This window comes from Mirounga angustirostris, unplaced genomic scaffold, assembly GCF_029215605.1.
Source record: "Mirounga angustirostris isolate CCGP_5_RB_7025 unplaced genomic scaffold, mMirAng1.0.hap1 SCAF_15, whole genome shotgun sequence".
NCBI classification, from domain to species: Eukaryota; Metazoa; Chordata; class Mammalia; order Carnivora; family Phocidae; genus Mirounga; species Mirounga angustirostris.
Genome location: NW_026991723.1, coordinates 46,146,798 through 46,166,724, shown reverse-complemented (window position 1 = coordinate 46,166,724; position 19,927 = coordinate 46,146,798). Strand labels below are relative to the sequence as shown.

Genomic DNA, 19,927 nt, shown 5'->3' with positions numbered 1-19,927 from the left:
AATGCTAAATGTCCAGGTATGTCTTCATTGGCTTTTGAACAGTTTCAAGGGGCAGACATGAGGATTCATTAGCTCTTAGCACATACGAACCTGCTCCAAAGGCAGCCAAGAGAGTTGCCTAGCAACAGTGCATTTTGCATCTCTCATCATCCCCAAAGATGCTACAGCAAGCAGCGGCTAGGTCAAGCCTCTCATTAGCAACCTGACAAAGGGTTTCTATCTCCCATTTTACAAAATTATTTTTATTTCCAGGTGAAGCTCAAATATCTATGTATTATTTCTATTGACAACATTTTCCTTTCCCTCTCTTCCTTCTTCTAACCAACCCCCATTTCAACAGACAGGTTTTAATGAACCCATCAAAATACCTGTAACAAAAGCAGGCACTGAGAAATCCAACAGAATTTATATGCTTATTCACATCACGGTAACAGTTCCACATCTTTGGGGCAATAAAGGAAGGAAGTTTTAGAAGGGGGAAAAAAAAAAAAGATGCCAAAATCAAATAATGGGAAGAGGAAATAGGTAGGATTTCAAAATTCACCAAAAAAATCACCCCAATTATTTGCAAGGCTCTTGATTTCTTATTTCTTTCTTTTTCCCCCACAAAAGCTAATCTCAACCATATAGCAAAACAGCAAAAAGGCAGAAGATTCGAGAGTGGTAATTCCAGACTGGATTGACAGTTTATAATGAATGTAATCCATAGGAAAGGAACTCTGGTTCCCAATTTAATAACTATGTTATAAAGCTGCACCTCAGATCAATAGCTATTCATTCCCTTCTGAAAATATTTCTTAAAATATTTACCACTCAGGGTGCCTGGGTGGCTCAGATGGTTAAGCATCTGTCTTCGGCTCAGGTCATGATCTCAGGGTCCTGGGATCGAGTCCCGCATCGGGCTCCCTGCTCCTTGGGAGCCTGCTTCTCCCTCTGCCTCTCTCTCTCTCTTTCTCTCTCTCTCTCTGTCTCTCATGAATAAATACATAAAATCTTTAAAAAAAAAAAATATTTACCACTCAGCATGGTTGCCATGCAGAACTAAAATATATACTCACATAATCTTCCTTATATACACTCAGAGATCCTTAAAAGAAAATAAACAAAATAGGCAGACTTCTCATTTCATGGATTTTAAAGTGCTTAATCCAGATTTTGACATAAACCACATATACCCTTGGTCTCTGAGCTTCCATGAGATCACGAATTTCCCTAAGGAAAAGATTACAGAATGTGCGTGACATGTTATGAAAGGTAAAGTGTGATACTAACAGACCCAAATTAAGAACGGTGTAAATGAGGAACATTAAAAGGCAATCGTCATCACACCAAGTCAAAATCAGTAAATTTTTTAAGTGATCTGAAAGGAACAATGTGATTTTTTTCCCCCCGAGGCCCCTCCCCCCTTTTTAAAAGTACAAACAGCAAAGAATGAATCCTTCAGATGATTTCCCAGAAGGGTGTCATTTACCACTAAAATATTTCATTCCAGCAGTTGAAAGACCATAAAAGGGTGAATGTCCTCCAGAGCCCCTAATAACGGTAATAGATCTTGTGTTACTATTCACAAGTGACCTCTCAGTCAGGCGATTTAATTTTTCCCCCCGCAGCATGGTTGGTTTCACACACAGTGTAATAACAGTTTTTGCACAACAAGACAATTCATCCGATTAGAAGGGCTGTATTAAGACTTTCATGAACAGCATGTGTCACTACTGCTTTAGCTAGAGTTTGATTTAAGACAACCTAATATATGCATGCGTGATTCTTCATTTTTCCACCGTTTTAAAGAAGATTCCTGGACTTCCTTCAGCAATTTTGCAGACCATTGCCTGAATCCTCCCTGGCTTCAGAAAATAACTAAGAACCCATCAGATGCTCACTGAGCACTTTAAATGGTACCAACGATATTTCACCAGGCAACAGAAATGTGCATAAGGCTCCTCATTTCTACGTGGGTTAAATGAAATCCCACCAATGTCTCCAAGGAGAAGAAAGACGAAAGGGGACAGAATGGGCACAACTGGTTACTGCAATCACTTTTATGCATCGCAACATTTCAGCAATTCACAATTATAAGGGCCATAGGACATCACCAAGAAAAGCTTCAGATAAAGTGACCTGGGAGACCGCCATTGGTAAACCTCAGCAAAGCACAAAAGAATTTAAAAACTGGGAAACCAAAGGAAAAGGTGTGAAATGAAGCAACCACGTGGCAATCCCTACTCCAATAAATGGTTCGGCATCATTCAACGCCCACAGAAGCCTCAACCTGAGGACATCTACACATTTCTTACTGCCTTGCTGATGAGATTAAGGTTAAATGCAGAATCTCCATAGCGAATGGCTTTAGTTGTACAGGGGCCCAGGAGAGCAAGGGCACCTGGCTCTGGGGCGGGGGGGGGTCCCAAACAGACCAGGTTCCACCACTCGCCACCCACCAGTAAAATCCAAAGGCAGAGAGATGAGGGGTGGGGAAACGAAAAATGAATTTATTTCAGTGAGACTAATGTCAGGAAGACAGCGAACTGGAACCTCAAAGACTATCTCCAAAGTACTGAAAAAGACTTCCAAGTTTGTGTAAGGCAAATGTCCGCCAAAGGTCAGCGGGTACATGGGGGTGGGCAGTAAAGGTCAGGTCCATCACTGGCTTGGAGTCAATCATGGATGGGGTCTTGCTGGCTCAGGGCAGTCCTTACTGCTTTAGGGGATAATTACATTCCCATCAGGGGTTGCTTTGCCTGCAGGGTCTTTTGTCTCAGTTCAGAGATAAGCTGGAAAGAACTTGATCAATTAGAAAGTTTGAAGTCCAAATGGAGGAAGCTGAAGTCCTCTTTCATAATGAGAGCTGGAGACACTCTCAAGGGTTCCCTGTGCTTACTCCCTTTAATGGATGCTGATAGGTGTGGCTTCCCCCTTCCCTTTCTGGAAGCAGGCCAGCCCCTGGTGTCAGCACTCCTCAGCTAGAGGACTAGGCGTGTCTTTCCAGCTCACCTGCCCCAAAGGGATCCTCCTATGGCTCCTTGGCAAGCAGCCTAAACCTGCCAGATTAAGTTCTCTCTAGACTCCTGATACAGGTGAGATGCTCTCTTCCAGTATGATTGTCCCACACGCTCTGCAGGAATCCTGTTTCGTTCACGAGTGTGTGTATAGCCTTCTAAGCAAACCTGTAAGATGGGATGAGACAAGTCCACTGTATTCTCTTGCCATGCTGCTCTCTCCACTGGAAACACGAGCACATCTTCTGTTTCCACAACTTCTAGCAAGCAAGCCAACCCCTACATGGCCAGTACTCTCTCCTTCACTTCCAGGATCACAACAGCTAGCCAGCCCATCACTCTCTTTCAGAGTCTAGATTTGGGGGACAGGCACCCTAAACATCTGCCCACCCCAACTGCCAAGGATACACATAGTTGGATGGGACGGACATGGGGTTCCACTGAAGTCCATGTCACTAGGCTTGAGCGTGAGAAGCTGGCAATTGTAGGACTCAGCACTCCAGCAACTTGCCACAAAAATCCGCCCCCCCGCCCCCCTTCTCTTCCCCTATCCCTTCATCTCCTAACTTCCAGTGAGTTAGGAGCTCACTCTATCGCTCTGGGTGATGGGTTAAAAACGGCAGTAGCACTCAGTCATCGAAGTTTATTCCTATTACTCTCCCAAGTTCTGCTGGGTGTTCTGGCTCCAAATTCATTTTGGTATTTCAAGGTCCCCACCAACACTTCTAACAGCCTGTCATATAACTTTATCTCCTCTCTATTGGAGATAAATTCTCACTCCTGCCTCACTGCAAGGCTCTCAGGATTTTGCTTCCAGATACTTACCCAGTATCCACTCAAGGAACAGTCTCCCATACCCTATCTACCTGGGTTTAATAGAGTACTCCTTGCTGCCTTGTTCCCCCCACCGTGACCTGCCATGCATGTGTGTCTTTGTACGTGCCCTTCATCCTGCCCAGAATGCCTTCCCTGTCCCCTGCATCAGGGAAACTCCTCCTCATGTAAGTTCCACACTTATATACCTCCACAATGGCAATCACCATCCTGCACTAAACAGTAAATTTTCATGCTTCTGTCAACACACTAAGCTCTATGATTTCTGAAAACAAAGACTATACCCTTTCATCTTAGTATTACCAGAACCTGCCATATAGGAGGTTTGCGAGAGAGACAGAGAGCGAGAGAGAGAAAGGGAGAGAAAGAGAAAGGAGATAAATGACAAAATGAGCGTTTTGAAAATGCTTAATAAAATGAGACCTAGTAAAAACAAGGTTTCTACAGTATTTGAAGCTCAATGATAATTCCACTTAACACAGATCAGGATGCACCATTAAAACTGAGTACAATTTGACAACTAAATACACCTAAGTAGAGTAAAATGCCACCAGCATAATTATCACTAATATCAATTCAGACTACTGGGAACAATGAAGGTAGGAAAGACTGGCTTAGGGAAAAATGTTAAAGAAACAAAATTCGATTGCTTTCATGTACATACTGTAACAAACTAATTAGCCGAGTGTTGCCAAGTACCAGTCCCTACTGATATGTCTTAATGAATAGATAATGTGATCATTTTAAATTGGCACATTCATTGTACTCATGCAAATGAGCAAGTCCAAACTGCCTAAAAACAATAGCTTCAAAATCAGCTTATGTTTTAACTCAGCCTGTATCTAATTACCCTGAACCCTAAATTAATAGGATTTCGTTTAATAAGATTTTACTGTAATCTAACCTAACCTAAATCCTATCCCTGCACTCCACACTATTCCCTTTATTAGTCTGGATAACACATGACAATACTGGAAAATAGGGTTTTGTTGGTTCTAGTAGGGTTGATCCGTGCATCTAATATATTTATGTGTTAATTCAATCAGGCAACAAAGCAGGTATCTGTCCAGCAACTAAGCTGACCAGGAACTGTCCAAGGTCACTAGGAGACGAAATAAGCAAAACTGTTTTCCTTAAGGAATTCCTTTTATGAATTCTAAATCTAATTGTAATCTATTGAAAATTTCCATTGAAGACTGCTAATATTCAAAATAACTCTAGGACATCTAAAAATGCTCATCTGTGCTTACTCATATTCAATCATCTTTAGCACTGTTTAACTCTGTGGTAGGATATAAATTTAGGTTACATATATTTTTACATGTTCATTTTCTCTAGATGGCAGGGAGGGACACAAATTGTCTTGGGGTGCCTGGGCGGCTCAGTCGGTTAAGTGTCTGCCTTTGGCTCAGATCATGGTCCCGGGGTTCTGGGACTGAGCCCCACATTGGGCTCCCTGCTCAGCGGGGAGCCTGCTTCTCCCTTTCCCTTTGCCTGCTGCTCCCCCTGCTTGTGCTCTCTCACTGTGTCAAATAAATAGATAAAATCTTTGAAAAAAAATGGTCTTAAATGCAGATATGATCCACTACCACAAAAATGCTACTGAACAAGGATAACAGGACATGAGGTCTCTGAAAGCCCCATCAATACACTGGACGACTGACACACAGAAATCATCCCAAGTCACTCCTTAACTACTTGTCTGGCTCCAGTGAGTTTGTAACCATGTCTACTCATTTGAAATCAACGGACTTCAGGATGCCCAACTGCATTACACAACTGTTCTGACAACTTGCCAAAGAGTCTATTACACTACCCATCATGAAAAGCTCAAAATTACCACTGGGAGGGTAGAAGTCCAGTGTGCTGGAAAGACAGAGGGACAGAATAAATCTCAAGACTTCTGGTAAGGGAACTAACACAGCTGTCCTACTTTCGGAATTCTAGAAGAGACCTTTCCCTTCAGATCCATCAAATCCTGACTCATTCTTTCAGTTACACCTATCAGACAGTAGCAACAACTATGATTGCTAATGGCTTTCTTTTACTCCCCAACAACAACAACAAATTACACCTGACATGTAAAATATATTACTGCTAGGGAACCTGTGGTTCACAAAGAATATAAATAAAAAAAAAACCCTACTCCAGCACCTCCAGAAATTTATTTATTCCACTGTTTGCCCAACAATGGTACTCAAGGAGTACCATATACAAATGTCATATATAAAAAGGAGTGTTTTGTAGAGCATAAAAACAGGCAATATATATGCTTCTTCTAATTCATTTCAAAGATACTCTTTTTGAACTTGTATTTGTCCTCCAAGACTTAGCTTACGAATCACCCACTTCAGGCAGTCTTCCTATTATGACTTCGCTGTCCCTCTGGGCTCTGTCCTACCACACACTGCGCTTCCCTGCGTTATGGCACTCACCACACAGTATTCTGACTGGATATTGCTATCTTCCCTAAGCACTGTGAGTCCTCCAATAAGGGTCTTTGTATCCCAAGTTCCAATTAAAACGTGCATCCCGGGGCGCCTGGGTGGCTCAGTTGGTTGAGCGACTGCCTTCGGCTCAGGTCATGATCCTGGAGTCCCTGGATCGAGTCCTGCATCGGGCTCCCTGCTCAGCAGGGAGTCTGCCTCTCTCTCTGACCCTCCCCCCTCTCATGCTCTCTATCTCATTCACTCTCTCAAATAAATAAAAAATCTTTAAAAAAAAAAAGATTAAAAAAAATAAAAAATAAAAAATAAAACGTGCATCCCAAAGAGGTTCTCCATGACTATATACTGAAGAACTGATGTCGTCATGCCCTTTCAAGGTCCTGAATTAGCTATATAGCTTATCAGTATTTTAAAGGTTTCATACCTAATAACCAATGTATAATTTTCTCCAACAATGATAGACATTATTTTTCAAAGAGACTACAACAACCTACTTTTTTTTTGTTCACTAATAGTCCTGACTTTGATTAGATTTCAGAATCTCCCAGTTAGGATCATTACAAACAAAAAAGTGTAAAATCATTTTTGACCATTAAGCAATAATCCCAATTGCTACCATGCTTGCTGATTTGCTGATTCACTTGGACCTTCTCCATCTTCCCTTCGATCGATGCCTTCAGGAGTTATGACTGTGTATAAGTGTTCTATTTAGATATAAAGATCTGGCTAAATGTGATTTGCCTATTTATAGAAGGGCCAATGGGAGCTTGCATAATGGAGGCAAAAACACGAGATTGAAGATCTGGCCAGATTTCAAACAAACGTTGAGGTTCTTCTCTTAGCATTTAATTCTCTCTACAACTGACTGGGCCAATCTTAAAAATATGAAGTTGGTAAACCTTGTTTACTCTTTCAAAAGAATTTTTTTAATAGTTAACTAAAAGTGGTAGAGAGACAATATAACATACTGGGTAAGAGCACAGACTCTGGAACCATATGTGCGGGTTCAAATCCTGACTTTGCCAATTATTAGCTGTGTGACTTTGGGGAAGTTAAGCAAACTCTGTGCCCCAGTTCCTAAAAAGTAGTGGTAGTAACCTCAAAGAGCTGTTTGTGAGTTAGTTAACAGATGCAAATCAAGTGATTAAAATAGTGACTGGTATGTTATAAGCATATGTAAATGTTACCTATTTTTATTTGCTATTACTTTGTTCAAGGAGATACATAGCTTCTAATGAGTAGACCACATTTAAAACTATTTAGCACTGGAAGATTAAGGATAGAAGAATTTATTCCAAAGCACGAGCCAGGTTACCAAAAGGTCTAGAACTGATTTACTCAACAGAACTCAGAATTCAGTCAAACTGGCAAACATGATCAACACTTCCCTTTTGGACCCTCGGCACTACACAGTAAATTGATTAGTTGAGTATCTTCCTGCTGCGAATTTATGGTAATGAATCAGAACCCATATACCAATTAACAGAAAAAACAAAACAAAATGCCTTGCAATTGTAAGATCATTAAATTTCAGTCAATGATAAATACTTATGATATGAATTCCATATCTAAAGTGTATTAGAAGCCACTGTATGTATTTTGGTGACATTTTATAATTACATCAAACTCTTTCTATGCAATTCTAGTATTTCAAGTTATAGCTTCTACACTGCTTATAAATTATACCTTTCCCATATAGTGCCAATGTTATCTAATTTATTGGGTTTTTTGTAAAGAAAACCAACTGGTTTTGTAGACTGATCTTACATCTATCCACTGTAATGAACTCTCTTATGCATTCTAAAAGCAACGGCTTTAAGTAAATTCTCTTGCATTTTCTAAGGAGCCCTGGCTTTTTCCTTTGTAGTACATATGTAAGTTCTAGTTCTTTTTCTTGAATGAAAAATGGCCAGAACCTCCAGAAAAATAGCAACATGACTGTCAGCCATATTTTTCTGATTCCTAACTTCAATGGAATCTACCTATGACTACCTTTTGTTCTGTGTGAGGTTTTTTATCTTGGATTCTGTATTATCTCCCTTCGATGATAATATTACCACATCTTCTAGATTAATGATCTACCTAGTTTTTAATTGTTACCATTTTCAATTTTTGTCACTTGTTTCAAGATTTGCCTCTTAGAAACACTATAGAGTTAATGAGCCTTTCTTTTGATAATTTAATTCACTCACAATAACTGTCATAACTGATCTACTTGGAATTATTCCTACCATCATTTTTTTTAATATTCCTATCATCTTATTTTATGTTCATATTTGCCATCCTTTTAGGGTTTTTTTTTTTTAAAGATTTTATTCATTTATTTGAGAGAGAGAATGAGATAGAGAGAGCATGAGAGGGGGGAGGGGCAGAGGGAGAAGCAGACTCCCCGCTGAGCAGGGAGCCCCATGCGGGACTCGATCCCGGGACTCCGGGATCATGACCTGAGCCGAAGGCAGTCGCTTAACCAACTGAGCCACCCAGGCACCCCCTTTTAGGGTTTTTTATTTCTTTTTTACTTTTGTTATAGTATTTAGAAATCATAAATCACTGATTGTTACTAATAAAGGCTTATGTGCATATTTTACCTTATTTTTCTACCAACATCGAGAATTACTCAGTTTCCGGGTGCCTGGGTGGCTCAGTTGGTTAAGCATTGACTCTTGGTTTCAGCCCAGGTTGTGATCTCATGGTCATGGGATCAAGCCCTGCATCAGGCTCTGTGCTCAGTGCAGAGTCTGCTTCAGATTCTCTCCCTTGTTCTCAAATAAATAAATAAAATCTTAAAAAAAAAAAAAAAAGCTGGGCGCCTGGATGGCTCAGTTGGTTAAGCGCCTGCCTTCGACTCGGGTCATGATCCTGGAGTCCCTGGATCGAGCCCCACGTCGGGCTCCTTGCTCTGCGGGGAGCCTGCTTCTCCCTCTCTTCCCCACTTGTGCTCTCTCTCTGTCTCTCTCAAATAAATAAACAAAATTAAAAACAAAATTAAAAACAAAAAAAAGAATTACTCAGTTTCCAAAACAATTCCACCCTTAGCACATTCTCAACTCTTCACACCACCACAATCCCACTAGCTACCCCCACCATGTTTTAAAGCTTGGACTTTAGTTCCAGGTAACGATTTTTCATACTCTATAAATAATTATTTTCAACTAACCACAAGGTTTACCGGATATTTTGATCACCGTTCAACATTTCTTCTCTTTCTTGGATTCATTTTCCATTTAGCTGGAGCACATCTTTGAGGGGTTTCCTCCCCTGCCCCCCATAAAAACCAGCAAGCAAGGAATGTTCTTGAATTCTTGCACACCTGGAAAAGCCTTTGTTACCAGTCGCAAAAGGTAGAAAAATGGGGACGAATAATCCGGGAACAAAGTGATTTTCCCCAAGAAATTAGAAGGCAAGAATCCCAGGTATTCCAGCACCCAGTGTGCTAATGCTAAAAAACTAAGATCAATCTTACTTTAAGTTTTTCCTTTCCCCATTCTTCTCTAAAAACCTCTCATGACCTTCTCTTTATCCTTTAAGTTCTGGGGACAAAATCAGAGACTGATCTATTCTTACATATGCTGCTTGGCTTTCAAAGGGTCCTAATGATCGGTAAAAAAGACCCTTGTGTCTTTTTTCAGCTCAAGAAACAGTTTTCTGTCGTGTTTTAAGTTTCTCTCCTTCATTTTCTCCATTCCCCCCAACTAGAATTTCTAGAGAAAGATGTTAGAACTCCCAATATTGACCCTCAGTGTCTTAACTTTTTAAATTTTTTTTTGTTCCGTATTCTGAAATATTTACTTGCAGATTCTGTAAGTCACTAATCCTGTCTCCATTTACAAACTGTGGCAATCACACTTTCCACTTCTAAAATCTCATCATTGAATTTCTTCTTTCTCACAGCAGTATTTTTGTTGACAGCATAAAAACATAGAATCATAGCTTTCCAATATCTCTCAGGACTTAGATTGTTTTTCATTATATTTCTTCCTGAGTTCTCTTTCTTCTGGAAACAGATTCCTTGGTTACTAATGCTGTTACGTTTTCTCAGAGTCTGGTGAGCCTTCCTTATCCATTTATATTTATGAATCAATGCCAAGTTGGCTGTAGGGAACTTGCATGGGTTGCTCCTATAGATGTAAAGCAATGTTTCCATAAATTATAAGACTCTCCTCTTATTTGAAGGGCTGACTCAGAAGAGCTGAAGAATGAATGATAAAGGATGCCAACTGGCAACTTCACTTGGGAGTTTCTGGCCATGAGACATGTAGGCAGAAGACCAATACCACCTTCTCCCCTCCCTGTCTGCTCATTAAAAGAAGACATTTTTATTCTGTCAAGGGTGGACTTCAGTGTGTTTTCCCCTTGAGGGGAATTCCTCATGCCATGTCTTCTGGTTAAAACTCTCTAAGGGAGCTACCTGCCTGGGATCAGCTTCTAGCGTTGGTGAAGGGGGAATCAGATTTTGTGGCAATTCTGAATTGAACATCAGAGCTCCCTGTTAGTGGTTTTAAAACCTGAGAAAATGTGTTTTCTTCCTATCTTTCTATATATAGTAAGAGTTTATGGCAAGATTACATAGGTGTAGGCATTGAACATTAACCACAAAGGTTAGTAATTTTTAGGTAGGCCCAGATGGTTTAAAATGAAATCTTATTGCTTAGTATCTCAACTTCAATGGAATAACTCTAAATACTACATATAACGTACATCAGCTTCTTTTTGACTGACTGATGGAATATGCCTAACAGGAGAAGTTTATGAACTTTGGCTTTAGAGAAGTACATATTCCTTCCTTATAACCTACCATCATTGAAGAGCTTAACAAATTAAGTTTTGTGAAACTCACTGCCTCTCAAACCCTCGGTACTTGCTTACTTTTCTCTTGTTTGGAAGTGGGGAGAGGGATGCAGATTTTTAGTTTTTATTTATTTATTTTTTACTTGCGGTTTACAACTCTGGGGTTTTTTATTTCCCTTTTACGTTTTGGTTGTTAAGTCTAGTTAAAGGTCTTGCTTAATGGGAACAATTGCATTCTTTGATAATTTTATCCTTTGTAATGTTTTCAGGGCTTAATTTTTTCCAATTGTAAAAGTGTACACACTTCTGAGCCATTTGAAATCACTTATGTGGTTAGGTTCATGGCCCATGACTTGCTGGTCTTTCAAAAGTCATATATTATCACATAGTAAAAAAGCTGACTTTCAGGGCGGAATCCTGTGATAGTTCTACTCTGGGTCATAAGCCATATTTTAACATGGAAAATGAATAGGAAATGTGTGAAATTTAATGGTCTGTAAGTTACTGCTGTGAGAAAAGGAGAAAATATATTCTATAAAAGAACTTGCACAAAGAGTCTTTGGACACTTTGCACTCTGTTCTATTGTCACTGAGTTCTATGATTTGCTACCCCCTGAAGTCAGTCCACTCTTGTGTTCTTCACACCAGCAAAAAGAAGCCAGAATGTACAGTACTTTTAATAAAGAGCTTTACAGATAAGAAATGCTGTACTACTATTCCCTCGTAGCCATAGCATCGATTATGCCTAGAGCAAAATTGGGCTGAGCCTGTCAACATGAAACAATTAGACAAAGAGAAACACAGACCGAAATTCAAGGTCAGGTATCTATTCCGTTCGGTGGTAATATGCTTATTTCTTCTTTATAAACTCCACATAGATACCTGTACTAAACATGTTTTTAACTGGCATTTGAACCCTTTGCTGTTTTGTTTTTTTTTTCTTTTTTGCAGAAAGCCTAGAATTTATACCCAGCAAGGAGTTCTGTATCAATTTCTTGCCTTCCCTGAGTGTTCGTATTGGGCAGAGTTTCTTTTGAAGAGTCTGTAGATTGTAAATCACTTAAAATTCTCACTGAAATTGTTTGTGATTTTCAGTTCCACCCTATATCACTGTGATATTCAGTAGTTTTTTTTTTTTAAGATTTTATTTATTTATTTGACAGAGAGAGACACAGGGAGAGAGGGAACACAAGCAGGGGGAGTGGGAGAGGGAGAAGCAGGCTTCCCACGGAGCAGAGAGCCCGATGCGGGGCTCGATCATAGAACCCTGGGATCATGACCTGAGCCGAAGGCAGATGCTTAACGACTGAGCCACCCAGGCGCCCCAGTATTCAGTAGTTCTAATAGACTGAAACAGAAACATTTGTCTTGTCGTGTCACTGAGGGCTGAGTATAGGGAGGGGTTGGGGTTGGGCCCTGAACTGCATTTGGAATAGTGGAGTTTGTCTGCTCCCAGTTAAATACCAGGTAGAGTAGCTTTGTCTTCTGGTTAAAACTCTCTAAGGGAGCTACCTGCCTGGGATCAGCTTCTAGCGTTGGTGAAGGGGGAATCAGATTTTGTGGCAATTCTGAATTGCCACAATATATAGAAAGATAGGAAGAAAACACATTTTCTCAGGTTTTAAAACCACTAACAGGGAGCTCTGATTTTCAAAAAGGCTAAAATCTTTTGCCAGGTGTTCTCCCTACATATATTTAGAAGACCTACTATTAAGCACCTAATAATTCCAATAAGGCTTTTGTATAAACATACTGCAATGTGGAAAAATAGCTTCCTCCAACACCTCTGTTATTCTCCAGGACCAGATGGAGAATCTCACTTCCAACAACTATAGGGAAACTATAGTTAATAACACATCCAATATAATTATAATTATATATTTTATATATTTAATATAATCTATCAAATATATAATACAGTAAATTACAATGTTACAATAATTAGTTAATAATATAGTTAATATAATATAGCTAAGCTAATAGATAGGGAAGGTTTTAAGAACTTTGTAAACAGCCTTTTCTTCTCACAGGGCCCAGGGGTCTGGAAAACATCTTGGGGGTTTGGTTAGGGGAGTCCCAGGTAAACATATGGCGTTTACCTGAAGCTGGCTTGTTGATTAAGAGTTATTAACCTCTCCTTAAGGAAGTTGTCAGTTTGACACATTTCCAAACTGTCCACAGTCATGTTATATACAAGTTGGCCAGTCATTGGCTCAGGGTTCAAAATATGATTTGACTTTTTAAAAAGCTATAGGGGTGGGGCACCTGTGTGCCTCAGTTGGTTAAGCGTCTGCCTTCAGCTCAGGTCATGATCCTAGGGTCCTGAGATCGAGTCCCACATCGGGCTCCCTTGTCGGCGGGGATTCTGCTTCTCCTTCTCCCTCTGCCTCTGCCCTTCCCCCCTGCTCATGCTCTCTCTCTCATGCTCAAATAAATAAATAAAATCTTTAGGGAAAAAAAAAAAGCTATAGGAGTGCCTGGGTAGCTCGGTCAGTTAAGCACCTGACTCTTGATCTCAGCTCAGGTCTTGATCTCAGGATCATGAGTTCAAGCCCCATGCTGGGCTCCATGCTGGGTGCGAAGACTACTTAGTAAAAATGAATGAATGAATGAATGAATGAATGAATGAATGAATGAATGAATGAATAAATAAATAAATAGCTATAAAGTTCAGAAAATGTCCTAATTTAGGCATGGAGTCCACATTATCCCTTAATTAACTCGGTAAAGTCCATCCTTACAATTCACTACCACTGATTTCACACCTGATGAAGCCAGGTCTTGAACAATTCACAGAGGTAGGAAATGGCTCTCTGAAAAGGAAAGAATAAGGCCAACTGGACATTACTGTACATGAGCCATGTGCTTCAATCCTCGCTCAGGCATCTCTGAAGGCAGTCGGAATGACTTTCATCAAAATGAAGGAAAGTAACATTACGCAGTAGCAGAAAGGCAGGAACTATTATATAAACATAACCAAAAACCACACCAATCTGTCAACTTTTATTTCCAGAAAAAACACTAATTTAGGAAATAGATGGCACTCTCATTTATTATAAGCACAGGCTATGATATGAAAAACTCTCTCTAAACTAAATTGATGTGTTTAAAACTTCCAAGACTTCCACGGGAATTTGCACAGGATGCTCATTCTTGGATCTCTCCCCAGAACACTAGAAGACATTCCCACCGGGCGCCTGGGTGGCTCAGATGGTTAAGCATCTGCTTTCGGCTCAGGTCATGATCCCAGGGTCCTGGGATCGAGTCCCGCATCGGGCTCCCTGCTTAGCAGAGTGCCTGCTTCTCCCTCTGCCTCTCTCTCTCTCTCTCTCCCTTTCTCTCATGAATAAATAAATAAAATCTTCAAAAAAAAAAAAAAAAGACATTCCCACCAAGTATGTAAAAGGAAACTTTTACTGAGTGCTGCCTGACCTGAACTTGAGTCTTCTGCAAATTCAATCTCATGGTGTCTGGGTAAGAAAACGATAAGAAGAAAACTATTAGGATTATTAGTAACTAATGACAGCACTCCTAGATGGGGGGGGGGGGTGTTCCTATTTTTTTCAAGTGTCAATTTATTGCTATGGCTTTGGTTAATTATCTGGTTATTTTAACACCATCATCTGCATCTAGTTAATTCTAAAATGATACTCACAAAGCCAAGTTCCCTTCAGACCACTTAACTCCATTAGTCTTCCATGACCCTAAAGCTATTAAACCACATGGAAAATGCATGCCCCATGGGAACCAGGTGAGAGATGAAGGATGAAAACTCATGGAGGAAGAGGATCCATCAAACTGCAGGATAAGTAAGAAGTAACACAATCACAGCTTTTTAAAAAGCCCATTTTCTTACCAGTATGAACACTAATATAACATGACTTGTACTACCAATAAGATCAGCACTAAACGTAATTTAATACCTTAGAATAATAATAACAAGCATACCAAAACATACTTCATCTCTTCCAAACTTTTGAAATACTTTTTCTCACAAGATCTTACAGTAGGATTCTTTCAATAAATCATGGTGACACACAAACTCAATACTTAGTAAGCATACTGCAGACCAGCAAATTCTACCATAGAGGTTAAGTGACCACCAAAACAGAGATGGAAGACAGCCTTGAAATTCCTACTCTTACCTACCTATTTACTTAGCTACTGCTTATTAGTAGTCTAAGACTTTTGTTTCCTATCAACTGCCATGAGGGGCGCCCGGGTGGTTCAGTTGGTTAAGCATCTGCCTTCGGCTCAGGCCATGATCTCAGCGTCCTGGGATCGAGCCCTGCATCAGGCTCTCTGCTCAGCAGGGAGTCTGATTCCTCCTCTCACTGTCCCTCTGTTCTGTCTCTCTCTCTCTCTTCCAAACCAGTCAGTCAATCAATCAATCTTAGCATCAACTGCCCATGAATCTAGCCAAAGATTGCTTAAACATAATATAGCTTCTTTCTATAAGGTGAGAAAGGACAAACACACATGAAATATTAATACATTTCATGCAGACTTGTCAACTTAATAAAAGAAATAGAAACAACCCGCCAATAACAGATTACAATCATAACTCATTTCAACTGAGTCTATTCCTACTCACAATTGGAAAATTGGCTTTTTCCAAATATAAAGTCCTTTCCTTTTGGCTACTTTACCTATAACTAAGGTCCAGTGAGAGGATATGAAATGGTCACTTCATAAAAAGTGAGGAAAATAACAGTATCTCCTAAGGGCGCCTGTGTGGCTCAGTCAGTTGTGTTGGACTCTTGATTTCGACTGTGGTCATGATCTCAGGGGTTGTGGGATTGAGCCCCGCATCAGGCTCCATGTTTAGCAGGGAGTCTGCTTGAGATTCTCTCCCTCTGCCCCTTCCCCTGCCCTCTCTTTCTCTCTCTCTCTCAAATAAATGAATAAATATGAAAAGAAAAACAAAAACACAGTATCTCCTAGTTCAAGGATACTTCTTCTGTCCTTTTCACAACAACTCCACTTCTAAGTTCTTATTAATGATACTGCCTTTGCTTATGCATGAATTTGAATAACTCTTTAAGCATTTCACCCTACTATTCATCCTGACAGCACAATGACACTCTCATTTCTTTCAAAACTATCCAAGAAATAATCAACAGAAGTATAACATACCGACTTCGATTTCTCCCACTGCTTCTTAAACTTTTACTGAATAAATAAATAAACCTGATGGTCACTCTAGTACTTCCCAACCTTTTCCATTTCATGGCACACATGAAAATCACGTTTCTAAGGACAGTGGGGTAACTATCTGAAACACCAGGTGGCCAGAGGCGATCAGCCAAGCACCCCGCGCTTGGACAGCTACCTGGCTGCCTGAGAGCTCAGAGGGGAGATATTCTTGGCACACCTGAAATGCACTTACACCATTTCAGCATTCCCAGAACACTGAGAAGTTCTCCACTACATTTTTTGCCTATTTAGCATATTCCCACTTTTATTTCCAGGAAACTATTTTTCCTTTGGTGAATCATCCCATCCTCAACCCACATGATCCTGGTGGCACAGACAATTTCAGGGCTGACACTTCACCCACTTCCATTCTACCCACGATGGCCAATTAAAGTGCATTAAAGTGTCCCATTATCCTGCCGTAATGGTTGATTCAGTGTGGGCACATGACCCAACAAGGTCAATCCAAATACCTCTACATCTCTCTTCCTTTTGGACGGAATATAAGGTTAGAAGGCTTTGGGCTGCCAGCCAATTCACAGAGGAAACAAAGGAACTATACAGTGAATATACTATCTAGGCCATGCTTGAATTAAATTCTGGAGCTAATAAAAGCTATTTAAGACAGATGTGTCTCTGTTACTTATAACCAAAAGTATCATCCTAGAATTTCAAAGACCAATGCATTTCCTGAGTATCAACACATAATTTGATGTAATATATTGTTTTACATGAGTGGCATACAGAGGTCGGGTAACTTACTATAGCACTTCTTTAGATAATCTCCAGGCATTATCTATGCATTAACTATTATAAAGATATTATCCTATAAGGTGTCTGCACTGAAACAAAGCATTTATTAGAAGCATTTATTATAGAAGGTGAAGGGAGAAATAAAGTGGGAAACAAAGTGAAATGATTCACATTATGCCCACACCGTATATGACACAAAGGTACTTTGAGAACATCACAGATCCACGTGGAGAATCAGACCACAGGAGGTCCAGTCAGAAGGAAAACTTTTTGTGACCAGCAGTTGTTTACTTGAGTAAAAGGAATGAGCATGACAAGTTGGGGATAAAAAGAATCCAAATACATTAACTTCATATCTTGGATAAACATATTTATCCCACCTCTACAACTAAATTATTTTCTAAAGAAACACAAATTTTCCATAAAGAGATGAACTTTTTCTTCACCGTGTTTAGAAAGAAGCATAAGCACATACCATAGCTATTTGGTTAGGAAACCCTTCCCTTTGGTCTACCCAATGGGAAAGAATTAGATTATTTTACCAAATATATGGTTAGTTTAAAGGGGGGGGGGGAATCTTATTAATGTCTGATAGCTTATTACACTCCAAGTTCTGTGCAGATAGGAAAAATGATCATTTACCCCCATATCCCAGCATGTTCAGCATTACCATACATAGCAAGGACCCAGGATTCTTTAGTTTATTAAAGACTGAATGAAGATAGGATCAAATTGCCAAAAGTCAAAAAGAGATGAATGCCTACTGCATAGCCATCTTTACCCTAAATTAATCTGCATCCACTTTAAAAGATCAATATTAGGGGTGCCTGGGCAGCTCGGTCGGTTAAGCATCTGCCTTCGGCTCAGATCGTGATCCCAGGGTCCTGGGATGGAGCTCCATGTCGAGCTCCCTGCTCAGCGAGGAGTCTGCTTCTCCCAATCCTTTTGCCCTCCCCTCCCCCACATCTGCGCTTGCTCTCTCCCTCTCTGATAAAATCTTTTTTAAAAAATAAATAAATAAAAATAAAAGACCAATATTAGAACTAAGGGATATTCACCTTGGAATAGGCTACAAGAGTCAACAAAAGTGTTAACAAATGAGCAAATCTACGAATAAACCATAATACCAGAATAGCATCATGTGTAGATTTCACAGTGAAATGTGGTTTCATTAAAGAAATGTTTGCATGAAGTACTCATTAATTCAGAATAAGGACAAAAAAGAACAAATGGAGAAGATAAAAATAGCCCCCCAAATTCCCCCCAAAAAAAGAATCAACCCATAATTTAAAACTTTGATCAAAATAATCCACAAACGAAGAATAATCTACAATCCCAAAAGTTAAGCTTTACCCCCATTACTGTTGCATTATTTTCTTACTTTACCTGAGAGGAATCTGCTTGGGCTAATAATGTAGTGACCTTCAGTATCTGGCGAAGATTCTGTCCTTGATCTTCAACAAGGAGGTGAGCCAACAAAAGGAAAACATGCACAGGGATCACTGTGGTAATAGGGAGCAAGGACTCTATGGAAAACAGCCAGTCACTGGCCGCAGACTCTTCTCTCGTTACTTCAAGGATCCTCCAGGCTGTAAATATTGATCCATACATGCTGGTTATGGGGAACGCGAGCTTGTAGGAGAGCTGAAAAACCAACAAAAACAGGCATGAATAAATGAGGTAAGTATATCTGTCAGAGATATAGTCATGTATTTTTTATACTTCATTGTAAGAAATCAATCCTTCCCACAAAGTACAGAATTTTCGATTTCTGCCAAAAACTCCTGTGCACATATCTGAGCTAATAGGATTACACCAAAAGAAAACAGATGGAACTCTAGAACACCTGATTTCAACCTATTTACCATTCGCTCCTAGTTAAGGCAAGAAAAAAAAAAAAGGATCAATATACAAGGTCCAGAGGCAATGGAGTTTGAAAAAAAAAAAACAAACCTATTAGCACTAAAGTATTCACCAGTGAGAGGGAAGATATTTTTTAAGATTTTATTTATTTATTTATTTATTTATTTATTTATTTATTTATTTATTCATTCATTCATTCATTCATTCATTCATTTGAGAGAGAGAGAGTGCACACACAGGGGGTGGGGAGGTTGTTGTGGACAGAGACTCCGCACTGAGTGTGGAACCCAATACAGGGCTCAATCCCAGGATCCCGAGATCATGACCCAAGCCAAAAATCAAGATTCGGAGGCTCAACCAACTGTCCCACCCAGGTGCCCCGTGAGAGGGAAGATCTTAAAAAAAAAAAAAAAAAAAAGTCACTGTATTTGCCCAGCTCCAGCTCCAGTAAGACACAACCCCGGGCAGGTGGCAGACCTGGACTGAAGAAAATTCGTTTTTATAACAGACAGTATGTTGACAGGAACAGCATTGGTTCAGCTGGAACCTGGGAATTAATAGCTGGGAATAACTTCTGCAATAAGAAATAGCCTGACAGGGGCACTTGGGTGGCTCAGTCGTTAAGCGTCTTCCTTCAGCTCAGGTCATGATCCCGGGGTCCTGGGATCGAGCTCCACATCGGGCTCCCTGCTCAGCGGGAAGCCTGCTTTCCCCCCTCCCGCCCCCCCTGCTTGTGTTCCCTCTCTCACTGTCTCTCTCTCTGTCAAATAAATAAATAATAAAAATCTTAAATAGCCTGAAAGCTCTAAATTGAAAAGATACCCAAAGAAGAGGTTATGCTTAAGTTGATCTGAGAAAGGACTCCTCATGGAAATAAAGTAGTGCCGTCAGGGACAGAGAATAGACAGAACTCTGCCAAGGTGAACAGTGTGCCCACATGGCTCAGGAGAAGTCACAGACATTAAAGAAGCTTTAAATATTGCCTGCTAATAAAAAGATTCAATTCATTCAGAGTGTGATGAAACAAATTAGAAATATCTAGATTAT

The 19,927-nt window shown here is 40.0% G+C and overlaps 1 protein-coding gene across 7 annotated transcripts in view; it reads right to left on the bottom strand.

The window, feature by feature from the left end:
* The window catches only part of FOCAD (focadhesin), a 310,969-nt gene that overhangs the window by 185,625 nt on the left and 105,417 nt on the right, over positions 1-19,927 (bottom strand). For all 7 annotated transcript variants that reach the window (XR_010407633.1, XM_064579209.1, XM_064579206.1 and 4 more), the window contains one exon: positions 18,404-18,661. Coding sequence is in view for 6 of the 7 variants with exons in the window: in XM_064579209.1 (XP_064435279.1) it covers positions 18,404-18,661 (258 nt within the window). In the remaining variant the exon portion in view is untranslated. The remainder of the gene's footprint in view (positions 1-18,403; positions 18,662-19,927) is intronic.